The 20,346-nt window shown below is 36.6% G+C and overlaps 1 protein-coding gene across 2 annotated transcripts in view; it reads left to right on the plus strand.

Moving 5' to 3' along the window:
- Positions 1-20,346, plus strand: part of epha3 (eph receptor A3) — a 297,755-nt gene that overhangs the window by 54,625 nt on the left and 222,784 nt on the right. For both annotated transcript variants that reach the window (XM_061918278.1, XM_061918277.1), the window contains exon 3: positions 11,889-11,953. In XM_061918278.1, the coding sequence (XP_061774262.1) occupies positions 11,889-11,953 (65 nt within the window). The remainder of the gene's footprint in view (positions 1-11,888; positions 11,954-20,346) is intronic.

The raw sequence follows: 20,346 nt of genomic DNA on the forward strand, positions 1-20,346 counted from the left end.
ACCTTCCATAAAATGTAAATGAACTTAAACTGCATTTAGGCTCCTACACATACATACATACATACATACATATACACATATACATACATACATACATATATACATAGAAGCATACATACATATACACATATACATACATACATACATATATACATAGAAGCATACATACATATACACATATACATACATACATACATACATACATACATACATACATACATACATACATACATACATACATACATACATACATACGTACCTACATACATACATGCACACACACTCATGCATATAATTAGGATTCATGATTTATCACAACTTGACAATGTATGTGAAAGTCCGTACAGTTTTAGTATGTTTTTATTTACAACACAAATACATTGGCAGGTAAAAACAACAACACACTTTGCCGCGTATTAATAAATGATCAAATCTGATGTAAAATATATACAACATAAATAAGTTTATTTTGGACGTGTAAACAGTTTTAATATGATACATCACATACAATTTTTGTTCTCAATTTTGACGACCATTTACATCAAAGAATTGCGAATATTTCTGCTCTAGTAATACTTACTTTAGACAGTTATAATATCTTCTTTTCAAAATGTTCAATATAATTGTGACAATTCTTCTTCTACTTTGTAAAAGTGTGACTAGCCTCTTAAAGTGGGTCGCATCGTTGGATTCCTTTGCTTAATCCATTCCGTAATTTAGCTCCACGTACCGATATGCTCAAGGTTTTAAGTGTCGTACGTGCGTACAAAATACATTTTTGTATGATAGCAAGTTATCGTTTGATTTGTGCATAATTTTAGCTGTTTGCAAATGCACCAAATTGTTGATTTTCAATATTTTTGAATGAATAAATAAAGGGTTTGTATGTTCTCTATATCCAATATGTGCATATGTATGTATATATGTATATATGTGTGTATTATTCTAACTGAATGAAGTGTACTTTTGTAGTTATTTTCCAATATTTCTGCACAACAACTCAGATATGATAACACTCGCAGGCAGTAGAAAAATGTCAATAATGAATAAAGCAAAATATGTTCATGACCTAAAAACACTTCATATTCTTTACTCCTCTACTGTGTAGAAAATATGGGCAAATAACTACAAAAGTACACTTATCACTAATTCGGGCTATGAATCTTTGGGCAGCACATGATTTGATTCGTTTTGAATTGCATTCCTCCTTAAAATAGATCAACAGCTCTGATAAACGTATATATCACTTCAAAGAAAACTGTTTTTGTCGAATAAATTCTACCCAAAACATTTAATAAAGTCAAATACAACAAGAGAAGTATTATCTTTTCCAAAGTAAATCTGGACAACAAGAAAAAATGACAAAAATGGAACATAAGTGCCCTACAAAAAAGGAGATGGTCGGATTTCTCAGTGAGGTGGCTGCAATACGTTATTTACAATAAATACATCGATTATGGATTATTGACGTTGACTAATCGATTTTATAGTCATCCATGTCTGAATTGCGATGCATCTAAAAATCTATTATTTTCCTCACCTCTAGTTACAATAACACACAGATAAATAACAATATTACATAATATTACATATGTTTTCTCAGTACCTGTATTATGATTTCTATATCAAATGAATACATAAATATCATATAACATACAAAAAAATAAGAAAATAATAGTATTTTGATTTCCATATCAAATGTAAATATTATGTAAAATACAAAAAAAAGAAAAATAGCATTATGATTTCCATATCAAAAGAATACATAAACATTATATAAAATTAAAAAATATATATAATAATAATAGTATTATGATTCCCATATAAAATGAATAAATAAATATTATAAAAACATACACAAAAAATAAGAAAATAATAGCATTATGATTTCCATATCAAATGTAAATATTATATAAAATACAAAAAAAGAAAAAATAGCATTTTGATTTCCATATCAAATGAATACATAAACATTATATAAAATAAAAAAATAAAAATTAAAAATAATAGTATTATGATTTCCATATCAAATGAATACTTAAATATTATATAAAATACAAAAAAAAAAAAAAAAATAATAATAATAAATAAATGAATAATACATCATAATAAATAACATTCAAGCCCTTTATTTAAAAGTATTGACATTCAATGATGTGGCACATTTGCAAACAGCTGAATTGATGTACACAAAAAAATATTGACCTGCAAGCCAAGAATGTGAAGCTATTCTTCTCAACAAAAAATGAGAAAAATGCAAATAAAACATTTGTGTGCACCTACAAAACACTTAAAACCTTTAGCATATCAGTATATGGAATGAAATTACGGAATGGATTCATAAACAGCGTGCTAATATGAGTCAAACTCAAATTGTGCACAAACTACAAAGAAGATGAACCCTGATGAACATTTTGAACTTTACTGTAAATGAGATATAAATAAAAATATAAGTACAACTATTTACTGTTGTGTTTATTCCCTACTGTTTTACAAGTGGAGAACAGGAAGTGAACAGACGTGTTAGTAAAGATTTTGATGTAAACAAAAGGTGTAGGAAAGTAAAAAAAAATGGTGTATGTTCTATTGCTACTGTATACATTGAAAATGAACCTGGTGTCAACATGACTACCACATTCTGTATTTGAATGGGGATATTTTGAAAGCAGCCTAAATGAACATTGTTTGTTATTGACATTGAACGCAACATATCCAATGCCATCTTTTGGACAACGTGAGTAAAAATCAGATGAATGACCCTTGAAAGGGCCTGCAAGTAATAGGACAGCATTTACTTCTCGGACACCATCCAAACGACCTTCCCTGGTCATGGTGCAAAAAAAAGAAAACAAAATGCAAAACACATAGTCACACATAACATCCATCCATCCATCTTCTTCCGCTTATCCGAGTTCAGGTCGCGGGGGCAACAGCCTAAGCAGGGAAACCCAGACTTCCCTCTCCCCAGCCATTTCGTCTAGCTCTTCCCAGGGGGATTCCGAGGCGTTCCCAGGCCAGTCGGGAGACTTAGTCTTCCCAACGTGTCCTGGGTCTTCCCCGTGGCATCCTACCGGTTGGACGTGCCCTAAACACCTCCCTAGGGAAGCGTTCGGGTGGCATCCTGACCATCATCTGGCTCCTCTCCATGTGGAGGAGCAGCGGCTTTACTTTGAGTTCCTCCCGGATGGCAGAGCTTCTCACCCTATCTCTAAGGGAGAGACCCAAACTCATTTGGGCCGCTTGTACCCGTGATCTTATCCTTTCGGTCATGACCCAAAGCTCATGACCATAGGTGAGGATGGGAACGTAGATCGAGCGGTAAATTGAGAGCTTTGCCTTCCGGCTCAGCTCCTTCTTCACCACAACAGATCGGTACAACGTCCGCATTACTGAAGACGCCGCACCGATCCGCCTGTCGATCTCACGATAACACACACACATAACATGTATATATATATATATATATATATATATATATATATATATATATATATATGAACAAACACAGCACATATTTATTTATTTATTTAGTTTTATATATATTTTTATATATTTATTAATTCACAGTTTTGTATATATACTGTATGTATGTATATATATATATATATATGTATATATATATATATATAAACTGTAGCTATATTGCACAAATGTATTTATTTAGTTTTATATATTTTTATAGTATCCATCCATCCATCTATCCATTATCTACCGTTTGTCCCTTTTGGGGGTGCTGGAGCCTATCTCAGCTGCATTCGGGCGGAAGGCGGCGTAAACCCTGGATAAGTCGCTACCTCATCACAGGGTTATTTTTTATATTGTATATTTATTCATAGACATTTTGTATATATATATATATATATATATATATATATATATATATATATATTGTCCTGGTCCTGATCCCAGGCAGCCTGTTGTGACATCCAAAGAAATATACGGACAAAAATATATATTGATGCTCCTGTTTGCGTGTTGGAAATCAAATAATATGCAAGAAATACTTTCGTGTGAACACAGAAGTTTTTTTTTAATCCCAGCTTTTTACTTTCCAGAGGGAGGACACTCTTTTGGTGTGCTTCTTCCCACTGAGCCTTTATTTATGTGTGTGAGAGCGTTGGTGCTGAACCCCTCTCCTACCCATCCTTCGCCCTCTTCCCCCCATCCTTCGCCCTCTTCCCCCCATCCTTCGCCCTCTTCCGCCCATCCCTCGCCCTCTTCCCCCCATCCTTCGCCCTCTTCCCCCCATCCTTCGCCCTCTTCCCCCCATCCTTCGCCCTCTTCCCCCCATCCCTCGCCCTCTTCCCCCCCATCCCTCCCCCTCTTCCCCCCATCCCTCGCCCTCTTCCCCCCATCCCACAAAGCTGTTTCATTTTCTCCTCTCCAGTTCTTCCCGCTTGCCTCAATTTGAGTGTTGGGTTCGGCTCATTGAGAAATGTAAATTGGAGTCAATGGCCCTGGATGCTATTATCTGACGTGTACAGATAGCTTCATCGGGTCCGGCCAGACCACAGTTCCCTTTTTCACTCTGGATTTTTTGAAGGAAAAAAAAGAATACGTGTGTTGTTTTCACACCACTCCATCAAGGTGGAAGTGCCCTTTTTTATGTATTGTGCTGTGAAACAATAAGAATATGATACAAACGTTTGGAAATATTGTTGAAAATCTTTTGTGAGACTAGAGCACATATGCTTTTCTTTGCTTGTGGATTCTAAATCGTAAAGTAAGGCGAGTCGGAGGTGTCTAACAACGTTGATACATCTTTGCTTAATTTTGACCGGTATTATAAGTCAAATCGTAATCATTTTTGTTAACCTGTCAGTAAAGTGCTTTGAGTACATTTTACGTGTGTAATGTGCTTTTTTTTTTTAAACCTTTATTTTGTTAGCGCTATTAGACCAGATGTTTCGCACAACGTTATTATTGTGAAGGGGCGGGAAAGCAGGGGGAAGCATGCTGACGCTCCGTGAGTTTTGAGACGACTTGAGGCTGTTAAAAACAAGACACTCTCAAGTTGTGACCCCTGTTTGTACATTGATGTTACATCCATGATGTCGTTCACAACAACACAACAGATGAGATGTGTGTGTATGATTGTTTGTACATTGATGTTACATCCATGATGTCGTTCACAACAACACAACCAATGAGATGTGTTGTGTGTATGATTGTTTGTACATTGATGTTACATCCATGATGTCGTTCACAACAACACAACCAATGAGATGTGTTGTGTGTATGATTGTTTGTACATTGATGTTACATCCATGATGTCGTTCACAACAACACAACAGATGAGATGTGTGTGTATGATTGTTTGTACATTGATGTTACATCCATGATGTTGTTTACGACAACACAACAGATGAGATGTGTGTATGTTTGTTTGTACATTGATGTTACATCCATGATGTCGTTCACAACAACACAACAGATGAGATGTGTGTGTATGATTGTTTGTACATTGATGTTACATCCATGATGTCGTTCACAACAACACAACAGATGAGATGTGTGTGTATGATTGTTTGTACATTGATGTTACATCCATGATGTCGTTCACAACAACACAACAGATAAGATGTGTGTGTATGATTGTTTGTACATTGATGTTACATCCATGATGTCGTTCACAACAACACAACAGATAAGATGTGTGTATGTGATTGTTTGTACATTGATGTTACATCCATGATGTCGTTCACAACAACACAACAGATAAGATTTGTGTGTATGATTGTTTGTACATTGATGTTACATCCATGATGTCGTTCACAACAACACAACAGATGAGATGTGTGTGTATGATTGTTTGTACATTGATGTTACATCCATGATGTCGTTCACAACAACACAACAGATAAGATGTGTGTATGTGATTGTTTGTACATTGATGTTACATCCATGATGTCGTTCACAACAACACAACGGATAATATGTGTGTGTATGATTGTTTGTACATTGATGTTACATCCATGATGTCGTTCACAACAACACAACAGATGAGATGTGTGTGTATGATTGTTTGTACATTGATGTTGCATCAATGATGTCGTTCACAACAACACAACAGATAAGACCTGTGTGTATGATTGTTTGTACATTGATGTTACATCCATGATGTCGTTCACAACAACACAACAGATGAGATGTTGTATTGTGTGTATGACAGTTTGTACATTGATGTTACATCCATGATGTCGTTCACAACAACACAACACATGTACGCCCTGTTGGACATTGAATCACCTCGACAGTGTACAAAACAGGTTATTTAAAAATCAATAAACCCGCATCAGCAATTAAAACATATCGTATGTAGTACTGTCGATAAAGAAATAAAAATAAACAAATAAAATAGTGGAACTCACAATTCGTAGCACCCATTCGACTCCGTATAGCCCCTCATAGTTGGTGGATTTCAATGGACTCGTCTCACAAGATGTAGTTTCTCTTTAAATATCCTTCTTGAAAATGGCCTCGCAAATATACATATATATATATATATATATATATATATATATATATATATATATATATATATATATATATATATATATATCCCATATATATATATATATATCCCATATATATATATATATATATCCCATATATATATATATATATATCCCATATATATATATATATATATATATATATATATATATAAATATATATATACAACAGACATTCCAACCTGGGACTGAGATTGGTAGGTTGTGAGTATCCAATCACAGCGTGAGGCCAGCTAGAAGGCCTTACTGACAACCAACTTGTGATCTGATTGGCTATGGCAGCGGTCTATCAACTGTATGAGCCCGTTCACTTACAGTGCAAAGACATTGTTGATTCCGAAGGCCCCAGGCAGATTTGGCACAGCATGGAAACATAAGCTAGCTGAATTCTGATTGGATAATACTCAGTGGCCTAGTGGTTAGAGTGTCCGCCTTGAAATTGGTAGGTTGTGAGTTCAAACCCCGGCCGAGTCATACCAAAGACTATAACAATGGGAGCCATTACCTCCCTGCTTGGCACTCAGCATCAAGGGTTGGAATTGGGGGTTAAATCACCAAAAATGATTCCTGGGCGTGGCCACAGCTGCTGCTCACTGCTCCCCTCACTTCCCATGGGGGGAACAAGGGGATGGGTCGAATGCAGAGGACACATTTCACCACACCTAGTGTGTGTCTGTCAGCGCTCTTATTTTTTCCGTTTCCTGTTTGTCTCCCTGAGTGCTCTGGCTGATTGGCACCTGGCCACACCTGGTGTCAATCAGCCAGGTACTATTTAAAGCTGCCTTCGCCTCCAGTCAGGGTTGGATTATTGTCACCACTACCTGTCAATGTCAATAATAATTATCGTTGTCGCTGTGTGTACTTCGGTTCACTCTGCTCATGTCGTAGTTCCTTCGTGTCACAGTAAGTGTTTTTGTTTGTAGTCCACACTTAGCCTTTGTGCTAGTTTTTGTTCATAGCCAATTATGTTGTCTGCCTTCTGCGCACCTTTTGTTGGTACTCTTTTGTGTGTTCTTGTTTTAGTGTTAAATTAAATCATGTTTACCTGCACGATGCCTGCCGCCTTCTCTGCAACTTGGGGTTCGTCACAAACTCAATGTGACACAATCATTGGTTCTTTAACTTTAACTGAACTTTAAAACTCTAACCTAAAAACAACAGCAGTGGAAGGAGCATAATATGACATAAAGACGATATAAATACTTTTAGATATTTAGGGGAATTCAATTAAAAATGACTTTTATCTTTAATCCTGATCATGATATCTGGTTATGTTAGGCCAGCAGAGAAGGTCTTGCTGGTCCTGACCACACACCACATGTCAGTCTTGTCCCTGATAGTTTGGCTATGTCTTAGTTTTTCCTCTGCATTTGTCTTTGTTTCCTGTCTTTAGTTCCTGTCAACACTCTTATTTTGGTTGAGTTTCCTGTTTGTCTCCCTGAGTGCTGTGTCCCCTTAGCTGTGGCTGATTGGCACCTGGCCACACCTGGTGTCAATCAGCCCACTCCTATTTAGACCTGTTTTCTCCTCCAGTCAGTGCTGGATTGTTGTCGTGTCGCGTCAATGTTATTTCTACTTGTCGTTCCTACTGGTCTTGTCAATTCAGCGTAGCGGTAAGCTACATTCGGTAGCTGTTTGTAGTTTTTGTGTTCCCTGCTTCCAGTTTGTTTGTTCATAGCCAAGTTTGTTATCCTCCTCTTGTTTGTACCCTTTTGTTTGTTCTTGTTCCAGTATTTTAATTAAATCATGTTTTCTTATTCAATGCCTGCCACAGTCTCTGCATCTTGGGGTTCGTCACAAACCAACTCTTGACAGGAATAATCCAGCACTGACTGGAGGAGAAAACAGCTCTAAATAGGAGCGGGCTGATTGACACCAGGTGTGGCCAGGTGCCAATCAGCCGCAGCTGAGGGGACACAGCACTCAGGGAGACAAACAGGAAACTGAACCAAAATAAGAGCGCTGACAGGAAATTCTACACACAGAGGAAACAGAGACAAATGCAGAGGAAAAAACTAAAACATAGCCAAACTGTCAGGGACAACGTCTCTTCGGACTCAGAAACTCACTGTCTTCCAGCTTTTAGTTTGAATTCAACTGCAAAATTTACTACGTTTCCTAAAGTTATGTATTTGTTTTGCCTAAAGCTGAAACTAAGCGTCAATGGCTCAAACCCAAACAAAGTTCCTGTACATTTTTGTGAGAATCCTGCGTGTGACTGAAGCATTAAGGGGTGGGACTGTCCAGAACTAGCTGCGGTGTGCTCAAACAACCACCGGGTCGCGCCAGCGAGCAGATAATACCGTATCATCTCCTTCTCGTCGGGTAGTGCATTCTTCACTCACGGTCCAAACCGGTAAAAAGTTAGCTCATAAGCTAGTACGAAGACCAGCATCAGGACCACATGTGCGTCCCATACATTTCTGACTGGTTTGCAATACGCAGATGAAAACGATCCAGGGGGGAGAAAGGACATCAAAACGAGCGCGGAACTCGCGTCAGGTTTGTCGGCGTGGCGCCGGCCAACCCAAACGGGCTCCTGGATTAAAGGTCGGGTCCGAGGAAGGTGACGCCGACACCACGTCAATGCAAATCTCGTTCCTTGGCTGACTCCAACGCTTTTTCCAGTTTGTGTAAATAAAAAGGAGAAGAAAAAAAAAGCGCTGGCTACGTAATCGCCGCAGATTGAAATTGGTCGGCAGTCAAAGGTGGTTTGTAACCCGCGACGGCGCTGACAGGATCCACTGTTCGTCAGCCAAGAAACCGTCGAGTCAACCTGGGATGAATAATCAGAATCCTAGTTCTCACCAGCACTACGTTGTTTTCTCACTTGTATTTTTTTTTACGTCAAGTGTGCTTTTGGGAAAGAGAATTAGCATCGTGAATACTCAAAGTCCTTTTATGGCTTTTTAAAAGTCGCTCTCTTTGTGTATAGTTTTATACAAACAAACTCTTATTCTGAAGACCCAGACTCTTGACTACATGATAGTTCAATTATTTGTGTGAAAACTCCAAAGCTGTGTTTTAAAGTTGATCATTATCTTGTTACTTGCAGATTTTTTTTAAATTCATTTTTTATTTCATTTTTTTTATCAATACAACACAACAATACACAACAATAACATAATATTGCAATAATGCAATCCCATTTCCAAAACCGAACCCGACCCAGCAACATTCACGATAGCAATCAACAGAGCAATTGAGAGAACACAAACATGACACAAAACAATCTAAAAGCAGTCAAACAAAAATGAATATTATCAACAACAGTATCAATGTTAGTAACAATTTCAACATAGCAGTTATAAAAAATCCCTCATTGTCATTATCATTACAGACATTTCTAAAAATTAAAAACATTAAAAAAAACACACAAAAAAACATGACACAAAACAATTTAAAAGCAACCAAACAAAATGAACATTATCAACAACAGTATCAATATTAGTAACAATTTCAACATATGAGTAATTAAAAATCCCTCATTGACAGACATTAAAAAAAAATACATTATAAAAATAAAAAAAACATGACACAAAACAATCTAAAAGAGGTCAAACAAAAAAAAATAATATTATCAACAGCAGTATCAATATTAGTAAGAATTTCAACATAGCAGTTATAACAAGTCCCTCATTGACATTATCATTACAGACATTTATTTTTAAAAAAAACATACAAAAAATTGAAAAAAAAACCTGACAAAACAATCCAAAAGCAGTCAAACAAAATGCATATTATCAACAACAGTATCAATATTAGAAATATGATCAACATAAAAATCAATCATTGACATTATCATTACAGACATTTATAAAAATAAACATTAAACAAATAAAAACAATAACAACATTATTATGATACAAAACAATCTAAAACCAGTCAAAATAAAAGGAATATTATCAACAACAGTATCAATATTAGTAACAATTTCAACATAGCAGTGATTAAAAATCCCTCATTGACATTATCATTACAGACATTTATAAAATAAAAAAACATTAATAAAATACATGACATTGAACAATCTAAAAGCAGTCAAACAAAATTAATATTATCAACAACAGTATCAATATTAGTAATAAGTTCAATATTACAGTGATTAGAAATCCCTCATTGACATTATCATTACAGACATTTATAAAAAAAAACATTAATAAAATACATGACACAGAACAATCCAAAAACAGTCAAACAAATTTAATATTATCAACAACAGTATCAATATTAGTAATAAGTTCAATATTACAGTGATTAGAAATCCCTCATTGACATTATCATTACAGACCTTTATTTAAAAAAAACATTAATAAAATACATGACACAGAACAATCTAAAAGCAGTCAAACAAAATTAATATTATCAACAACAGTATCAATATCAGTAATAAGTTCAACATAAGAGTGATTAAAAATCCCTCATTGTCATTATCATTACTGACATTTATAAAAAACAAAACAACAAAAGACAAATACAAAATAAAAATAAAATAAAATACATGACACATAACAATCTAAAAACAGTCAAACAAAATTAATATTATCAACAACAGTATCAATATTAGTAATAAGTTCAACATAAGAGTGATTAAAAATCCCTCATTGACATTATCATTACAGACATTTATAAAAAACAAAAGACAAATACAAAATTAAAAAAACATGACACAAAACAATCTAAAAGCAGTCAAACAAAATTAATATTATCAACAACAGTATCAATATTAGTAATAAGTTCAATATTACAGTGATTAAAAATCCCTCATTGACATTATCATTACAGACATTTATGAAAAAAAAAACATTAATAAAATACATGACACAGAACAATCTAAAAACAGTCAAACAAAATTAATATGATCAATATTAGTAATAATTTCAACATAAGAGTGATTAAAAATCCCTCATTGACATCATCATTACAGACATTTATACAAAATAAAAACATAAAAATAAACAAACAAAAATAAAACAACAAACAATAGTGTCAGAGTAGCTTACACTTGCATCACATGACATAAAGTTGACAACACAACACACAGTGTTTTCAAGTTTAGGAGACTTTTTTTTGAGGTGGCACCACAAAATAAATCATTGGGTTGCCAGATGTGTCAAAGCCCCCACCCGATGGAGCCTGTTTTTCCTTTTTCTGATATCTCTGCCTAGCAACTGCTGCTTTCATGCGCAGGGTTGCCAGGCGCAGGGTTGCCAGGCGCAGGGCATGTGTACTTTGCGCGGCAGCTGAGCAAACAGCGGCGTTGGCGTGCCGGAGGTGGGAGATCTCTCCTGTGGGACTAGATAAGAGCTAATTGGGGCTAACAAGGACTAAAGACTCATATGTTCTCTTTCTTTTCTCTCTTCTTCCCGACAGTCAACCTGTTAGATTCCAAAGCCAGCCAGGGGGAGTTAGGATGGATTTCCTACCCTTCACACGGGGTGAGTATCTTCCGTTCGGAGAACCTTGCTCCAAAGTTCATTTCACCGATCGGAGGTTTGATGTAGGCTTTATTGACTTGCCGCCGCATGGAAAGACGCCATCGTGTCGCCTCTCATGTTCTCATGTCAGACAAATAAGTAGATTAACCCACTTCTCTTTCCACATTTGGGTCCATTCTCCGTCTCACGGGTCAAAGGTTAGACATTTGGTGCTGGCCATATGGTGATGATGCTTCGGGGAAAATGTACGTGTTGCTGTTTGGTGGTGAGTGCGTGTTGAGAGAGATTACAGCATTAAAAGCTTTTGGGATTGTTTGGACAAAAACATCCTCGCTGGAATTTTTCGATAAGCTTAACCTCTTTTTTTGTCCAAATCACGTTCAAACTAGATGTGGTAAATATATATTAAAATGATCGTATTAACATATGGACAGAGAAAAAAATAGATGTGGATAATACATAATAAAGCCTAACCCTAAACCTAGATTTTTATAATGATACAATAACAAAATGGAATAATATAAATAAATAAATAATTGAATCAAGCCTAAACCTGACCTTAAATTTAGATGATAAAACTTTTTAAAAAAGTAAAAAAAAAAAAAGAAAAATAATCAAATAAAAATAAAAATGTGGTAAATAAATAATAAAGCCTAACCCTATTTTTATAGTAATCAATTTAAAAAATATATACAAATAATGGAAAAAACAAAAAAATGTGGCAAAATAAATAATAAAGCCTAACCCTAACCATATTTATTTTATAATAATACAATTAAAAAACATTAATGTAAAAAATAATAATGCGATAAACAAATAATAAAGCCTAACCTTAATGCAACATTTTTATAATAATACAATAAAAAATAATAATGAAAAAAAAAATGGATGTGGTCAAATTAATAACAAAGCCCAACCCTAACCCTACATTTAAATAATAATACAACAAAAAAAATAATTAAAACATTTACAAAAATGATCGGATGAATAAATAATAAATCCTAACCGTATTAATTTTATAATAATACAATAAAAAAAACATTCGAAAAATTACACGGTAAACAAATAATAAAACCTAACCCTAGAGCACATTTTTTTATAATACAATAATAAAAAAAAATTGATGTGGTAAAACGAATAATAAAGCCCAACCCAAACCCTAAATTTAAATAATACAAATAAAAAAAAAATTGCAAACATTTTAGAAAAAATATGCGATACATTAATAATAAAGCTTAACTCCAACCCTGTTATTTATAATACTACAATAAAAGAAAACATTTGATGCAGTAAATACGGAAATATGAAAGCCTAACCCTAACCCTAAATTCAAAAAATAATGATACAATATATATATTTTTTAAAAACAATGAAAAAAAACCCAAACAAATAATAAAGCCCAAACCAATTTTATTTACAGTATTACAATTTTTGTTTTTTTTAAAGAATGGCAAAAAAAAACCAACAGATGTGGTATAAGATAATAACCCTTTATTTACATAATAATACAATTTAACAAATGAAAAAAAAACATGGACATGGTGAATAAATAATAAAGCCTAACCCTAACCCTACATTTAGATAATAGTAAAACTTATGAAAATGAAAAAAAAAAAAACCACAACCTAACCCTAACCTCGTACTTGTTGGGGTCGCCGACCCTAGTTGACTTAGAACAAGAACAGGGTAAAAAAAAAACCTGTCCTGTCCTCGTTAAAGCCATCAAACATGTTGGGGTGTGTTGTCGCCAACATGAGAAGAACATGCAAACTCCACAGCAAGGAGACTTGAACCCGGATCCCCTGACTGTGAGGCAGGCGCGCTAACCACAGCAAACCATTTCATTTATTTATTTTTATTTTAACAGCGATATTACATGACGTGAGTCTAGCAGTTTTCAAAAAAAGTAAAATAAAAAAAGTACTTTTGTGGGGGGGAAAAAAAGCTGAAACTTCATCCGCCAACATCTCTTGCCACTACAAAGTCCCTCCAGTGGGTTCTTGCTCCGTTTATTTGTCTAACTGGTTAGACTACTGTGCCTCAGGGCTGCCCCCCCCCCCCCCCCCCACACACTCACTTTTTGGCCGTGACTTAAAATAATCCTCATTCACTCAGAAGAGGGGCCAGTCAGTCACATACGAAACCCTCAAAAAACTCTCAACATTTATTATTGATTTGGTTTTGATTTATTGAGCTGAGTTTATTAAAAAAAAAAAGACATAAAAAATAAATAAATAGTGCAGTTTATTGTGAAAAATACTGTAAATATTATGCTGGATAAAAGACGCTGAAATATGTGTGGAAAGTTAACTAAAAATATTTTATTTAACATTTTTTATGACAATCCACGCAAAAAAAAAAAAATGTAGCGATGAAAAAGAATTTCAATTTTTTTCCGGACAATTTTTGTTTTAAAAAAAAGTAAAAGTAACAATTATATTGCATTGAAACTACTCTAACAGGTATAATTTAGTATTTGTTAATATATTAAAGGGGAACTGCAATTTTGGGGTATTTTGTATTATCATCCACAATCCTTATGCAATTTTTCTTTTCTCTATGCAATCTAACGCATAAATAACGGCTAGTAAAAGTCATCTTACAACAGAGACAAAGGGAGTCACTTAATTCTGCCTATAAAGTGCTTCAAAAACTATCCCAAAACCTCCATCATCACTCTGAGTGCCGTAAAATCCGGACTATAAGGCGCTTCTTTGTTCCTACGTTTTAAGCCCTGCGGCTTATAAAACGGTGCGGCTTGTCTATGTATTTTTCTGTGCTGCGCATTATTTTGGACAAGTTCGCTCACCGCAGGCGCTGCCGGGTGAACCTTTACAGTGTTTCCTGCTGTTTAAAGCTTCGAACCGGAAGTAAAAGTGCCATTCTCTCTTTTAAGCAATGTTTGTAAGTTTTACAATAAAACTAAAGCAATTCCTACTTACTAAAAACCGTCCCATGTGTGATGTCTGTAGGAGTTTTTTCGTGCATATTTGTTCGTGCTATCATATTGTAATCAAGCAAGCGTCCTGAGCTTTAGCTAATATGTTAACAAGTTTGCGAGTGTCTGTGTTGGTATTATTAACTAAACATGACGTTCTTTTTTGTATTGTTTCATTTTCACAAATTCCTCAGTAAATTCCCTAAAACATCACCGTGGAGTTATTGAGTCTGTTTCGCTGATGAGCGAGCTAGCTTGCGCAGATAGTGGGTTCCACGACGATGCCTTCTGTTTTGTTTGATGAGTCGTTTTACTGCCATATTGCAGTCGCCGTTTGGGAAACAATTAAGACTTGCAATTAAACATTTACAGAATATTTATGTGTGAATAACTTATTTTATCATTTATATCATTTTTTTACGCTGTAATGTAAATCAATCGCTATCGGATTATGCAACTGGCAGCTAGTGGCTCCATGACGATGATTTATGTTTTGTTTGAGCCGCCGTTTTACTGCCGCGTTACAGACACCGTTTGGAAACAATTAAGTTAGTATAAACCTTTACGAAATATTTCGGTTTAAATAACTTATTTTACGATGTATATATCTGCCATGTCCGATGCGGCTAATAAGTGAAACAATTAATTATTTGAACATTTTGTGGTTGTGGTTGCATTCAGGTGCGCTCTATAGTCCAGGAAATACAGTTAATTGGCGTTCCGAAACCTAAGGTAGCATTTGTTTTTCCACTTTAATGTAAATTATTCGCTATCGGATTATGCAAATGGCAGCTGTTATTAATTAAGCATTTCACAACGTACAAAGCCATTATTTTGTATTGTTTCAGTTTCACAAACTCCTCGGTAAATTCGCCAAAACCTCACCTAATGGGTCCACGACCATGACTTCTGTTTTGTTTGATCCGCCGTTTTACTGCCGCATTACAAGCACCGTTGGGAAACAATTAAGGTATGTAAACAAACAATTGCAAAATATTTCTGAGTAAATAACTCATTTCACAACGTATATATCTGCGGCTTGTAGTCCGGTGCGTTTAATTTATGGAAAATATATATTTTTCTACTAAAATTTAGTGGATGCAGCCTATAGACTGTTAAAATACCGTAAATCATGTGTTGAAAATGTAATTCCTGTTTTAATACCTTTGAACTGGAAGTGCAATCTTTTTCTTTGTATGAACCGGAAGTACAAGCGCCGTTCCTTCTTCTAGCCGTCCATAGCTATTATACACGTATGGATTCTTCATTCATCGCTCCAAGCGATGTTTTTAAGTTTTACAATGTAACTAAAACAATTCATATTGACTAAACTGTTCCATGTGTGATGTCTGTAGGAGTGTTTTCATGCAAATTTGTACGTCGTTAGCACCCACCACTACGCTAACAAGTTTACGAGTGTCCGTGTTAGTAGTATTAACTTACAACGGCATTCTTTTTGTACTTTTTCACAAATCCCTCAGTAAATTCACCAAAACGTTGTTGTGCAGTTATTAAGTCGGTTTAGCTCAGTAGAGAGCTACCTTGCGCAGCTAATGGGTTCATGACAATGACTTCTGTTTTGTTTGTTCAGCCATTTTACTGCCTTGTTACAGACACCGTTTGGAAACAATTAAGGTATGTAAACAAAAATTACAAAATATTTCTGTGTGAATAACTCATTTCACAACGTATATATCTGCGGTTTATAGTCTGGTGCGGCTTACCGTATTTCCTTGAATTGCCGCCGGGTATATAGCATGCGCCTGCCTTGAATTACTGCAGGGTCAAACTCGTTTTGAAAAATAATTAGCGCATGCTTAGCATTACCGCCGACTCAGGATTAACGCCGGGTCAAACTCGTTTCGCAAAATATTATTTTTATTAGCGCATGTCTAGAATTACGCCGGGTCAAACTCGTTTCGCCAAATAATTAGCATATGCCTAGAATTTCCACCGGGTCAAACTCGTCACGTCACGAGTGACACTTCACCTGTCATCATTTTCAAAATGGAGGAGGCTGATTTCAATCATTTGAAATCGCATAAAGGGAAGAAGATTAAGAGCTATTCAGTAGGATTTAAAGTCCAAGCTATTGAATGTGCTAAAGCAGCTAAGTTTTATTAATATACCGTAGCTGCGTGTGTCAAATATGAGTCATTAAATGACTCCCGCCTCCTGGTGGTAGAGGGCGCTAGTGATCCTTCTTGCGACTACTCGGCTGCAGAAGAAGTGACAACAAGCAGCAAGAGTGAGCAGCGATCCTTTATTTTTTCCTCTCGCTTGCACTTTTAACATGGAGGATTACATATCTAAAATAAAACAGTTTTCTAAACTGGACTTTCAATGGAAGCAGGAGGTAATAAAGGAAGATCTCCATTGAGACAGAGAGACTTTTAAAACTGAAGAAAGATAAGGAAGACTTCTATAAACAAGTTATCGATGCGTTTGATCAGAAGGAGCTGCGCATGGACTTCATTTATAAGTAAAGGTGAAGTAGTGAAGTATATTTATATAGCGCTTTTTCTCAAGTGACTCAAAGCGCTTTACATAGTGAAACCCAATATCTAAGTTACATTTAAACCAGTGTGGGTGGCACCGGGAGCAGGTGGGTAAAGTGTCTTGCCCAAGGACACAACGGCAGTAACTAGGATGGCACAAGCGGGAATCGAACCTGCAACCCTCAAGTTGCTGGCATGGCCACTCTACCAACCGAGCTATTAAGACCATAATAACGTTTTTTTTATTAAACGTGCTTTTCATGATGGTATCTTTACGTCACACTCAAATGTATAAGCGCAGGCCTACATTTACCGCTTGCCTTTGGTAAGTGCCGGAGTGAGAAGAGGTTTTAAATTAATTAGCGCCCTGGTGGTAATTCAAGGAAATACGGCATAGGTGCGGCTTATAAACCAAAAAAGTTTTTTTTCTTCTAAAATGTAGTGAGTGCGGCTTCTATACAACGCTCTATACTCCGGAAATTAGCGATCACGTGTAGTAAAATGTGATATTTTGCGAGGAGAGAACATCACCACAGGCAGCGATGCTGCAGTGTCCTTACGTGACGGCGGGATGAAAAGACGGGGATTTGATGAATAGTTGGGACAAGAGGCAGAAGAAAAGAGGGAGAGATTGCTGCTGATGAAGTCCTCAAGGTGAATCATCCGTAATTACTCACGTCATCTGCTGACTTGCGCCGATAAGCAGCTCGCCCCGGGACACTCAAACGATTTCTCATAATGCGTCGCAGCGGGCCCCCCCGACACACGGTCGTACGGCCACCGGTCCGCCGGGATGCAAACACGCCGCCGTCCGGAGCGAACCGAAGCGTCCGGCCTCCCAGGATGCTGGCCGCCAAGCTGGAATGAGGAGCGGAATATGCCAATGTGTGTGATCCAGATACACTCTTATCTGTCGGGGAGGCGGCGGCGTCCTGGGAGCTTAGCTTGCTGGGCGAGACTAAAGAGAGTTACAGATTACATCCTTGAGTGCTCTGAAAGCATTCTTCAGCAACAAACCCACACCTCCCAGACTCTCTCCGGACGTGCAAATAGAATTAATGGCTAAGTCCTATTTTTCATGAAAACCAAGAGAGAATAGAAGCACATTGCGTATTTGGCACGGCCCGCTGATTGACAACATGCTGCAGGAGTTGAAAAGAAACTTTCATCCCATGTCTGCGGTTTTTTTTTGTTTTTTTTTTACATCGGCCCATAACTTTTCTTATTCAGTTCAAATGCTGAAAAATTAAAAACAGCTTAAAGGCCTACTGAAATGAGAAGTTCTTATTTAAACGGGGACAGCAGCTCCATTCTATGTGTCATACTTGATCATTTCGCTATATTTTTGCTGAAAGGATTTAGTAGAGAACATCGAGGATAAAATTCACAACTTTTGGTCGCTAATAAAAAAGCCTTGCCTGTACCGGAAGTAGCAGACGATGTGCGCGTGACGTCACGGGTTGTGGAGCTCCTCACATCTGAACATTGTTTACAATCATGGCCACCAGCAGCTAGAGAAAGCGAAGATTTCCCCATTAATTTGAGCGAGGATGAAAGATTTGTGGATGAGGAAAGTGAGAGTGAAGGACTAGAAAAAAAAGACTATACAGTGGGATCATTCAGATGTCTGAGGTCCTCTCCAAGGTTTCTCATAGTCAGCATTGTCACTGGCGTCCCACTGGATGTGAATTCTCCCTGCCCACTGGGTGTGAGTTTTCCTTGCCGTTTTGTGGGTTCTTCCGAGGATGTTGTAGTCGTAATGATTTGTGCAGTCCTTTGAGACATTTGTGATTTGGGGCTATATAAATAAACATTGATTGATTGATTGATTGATGTTCTCATTTAAACGGGGATAGCAGCTCCATTCTATGTGTCATACTTGATCATTTCGCCATATTTTTGCTGAAAGGATTTAGTAGAGAACATCGAGGATAAAGTTTGCAACTTTTGGTCGCTAATAAAAAAGCCTTGCCTGTACTGGAAGTAGCAGACGATGTGCGCGTGATGTCACGGGTTGTGGAGCTCCTCACATCTGAACATTGTTTACAATCATGGCCACCAGCAGCTAGAGCGATTCGGACCGATAAAGCGAAAATTTCCCCATTCATTTGAGCGAGGATGAAAGATTTGTGGATGAGGAAAGTGAGAGTGAAGGACTAGAAAAAAAAAGACTATACAGTGGGAGCATTCAGATGTTATTAGACAAATTTAGAGGGGGGGGGGAGGTAGCCCACATCTGAGGTCCTCTCCAAGGTTTCTCATAGTCAGCATTGTCACTGGCGTCCCACTGGATGTGAATTCTCCCTGCCCACTGGGTGTGAGTTTTCCTTGCCCTTTTGTGGGTTCTTCCGAGGATGTTGTAGTCGTAATGATTTGTGCAGTCCTTTGAGACATTTGATATTTGGGGCTATATAAATAAACATTGATTGATTGATTGATGTTCTTATTTAAACGGGGATAGCAGGTCCATTCTATGTGTCATACTTGATCATTTCGCTATATTTTTGCTGAAAGGATTTAGTAGAGAACATCGAGGATAAAGTTTGCAACTTTTGGTCACTAATAAAAAAGCCTTGCCTGTACCGGAAGTAGCAGACGTTGTGCGCGTGACGTCACGGGTTGTGGAGCTCCTCACATCTGAACATTGTTTACAATCATGGCCACCAGCAGCTAGAGAAAGCGAAGATTTCCCCATTAATTTGAGCGAGGATGAAAGATTTGTGGATGAGGAAAGTGAGAGTGAAGGACTAGAAAAAAAAAGACTATACAGTGGGAGCATTCAGATGTCTGAGGTCCTCTCCAAGGTTTCTCATAGTCAACATTGTCACTGGCGTCCCACTGGATGTGAATTCTCCCTGCCCACTGGGTGTGAGTTTTCCTTGCCCTTTTGTGGGTTCTTCCGAGGATGTTGTAGTCGTAATGATTTGTGCAGTCCTTTGAGACATTTGTGATTTGGG

This window comes from Nerophis ophidion, linkage group LG13, assembly GCF_033978795.1.
Source record: "Nerophis ophidion isolate RoL-2023_Sa linkage group LG13, RoL_Noph_v1.0, whole genome shotgun sequence".
NCBI classification, from domain to species: domain Eukaryota; kingdom Metazoa; phylum Chordata; class Actinopteri; order Syngnathiformes; family Syngnathidae; genus Nerophis; species Nerophis ophidion.